Genomic DNA, 738 nt, shown 5'->3' on the forward strand with positions numbered 1-738 from the left:
ATGCGTGATGAGCTCAGTTTAGTTTCTCCAACTCAAGTAACTGTACGGACAATAAGTAATTACGTACGGAAACATTTCTCTGGCGGAGAGTGGACACGTAAAAAGATCACTAGAGTTGCCACAGAACGACTAACCGAAGATAATTTAATGTACACTCAGGCATTTATGGATTTGCTGCATGAAGTCGAACCACATCGATTAAAGTTTATGGATGAATCTGGATTCAAGACTCCAAACGTTGGTAATCCTAAGTATGGTACCAGCCCTCGGGGAGATCGCTGTGTTGAAGTTATTCGCTACCATCAAAGACCCAATTCGACACTCAATTTGCTGGTAGGTTTGAACGGCGTCGTGCACAGCCAGGTAATTGATGGTGCCTCGGATTCAGCCACGTTCCAAACTTCATAGAGCAATGTGTTAACACAGTTTCTCAAGATGGTTACCCGGCGTTACAAGTTGGCGATTACCTAGTAATTGACAATGCCCCGTTTCATCATAGTGATATGGCGATGACACTTGCTGAATGGTTGAACATACAAGGAATAGAGTATATTTTTACCCCAAAGTACTCACCAGAATTTAACCCGGCTGAATTTTGCTTTAGCAATATAAAACAATCTCTGCTCCCGCCAGATCGTTAAACGCTTGTCTATGAAAACACGGCATTCGCCATACATGACGCGATCCACGATATCACACCAGCAGATACAGCTGGCTATTTCCAAGCAGCCGGATACA

General features: G+C 43.5%; 1 protein-coding gene across 1 annotated transcript; it reads left to right on the forward strand.

The window, feature by feature from the left end:
- Positions 1 to 408, forward strand: LOC139133666 (uncharacterized). Its single transcript, XM_070700419.1, has one exon. It carries the CDS (start codon positions 1 to 3, stop codon positions 406 to 408), a length of 408 nt encoding a protein of 135 aa, XP_070556520.1.
- The last annotated feature ends 330 nt before the right edge of the window (positions 409 to 738 follow it).

This window comes from Ptychodera flava, chromosome 5 (assembly GCF_041260155.1).
Source record: "Ptychodera flava strain L36383 chromosome 5, AS_Pfla_20210202, whole genome shotgun sequence".
NCBI classification, from domain to species: Eukaryota; Metazoa; Hemichordata; class Enteropneusta; family Ptychoderidae; genus Ptychodera; species Ptychodera flava.

Bases quoted from the DNA above. Each gene is read 5' to 3' on its own strand.
- LOC139133666 (XM_070700419.1), top strand. From the start codon at position 1: ATGCGTGATGAGCTCAGTTTAGTTTCTCCAACTCAAGTAACTGTACGG.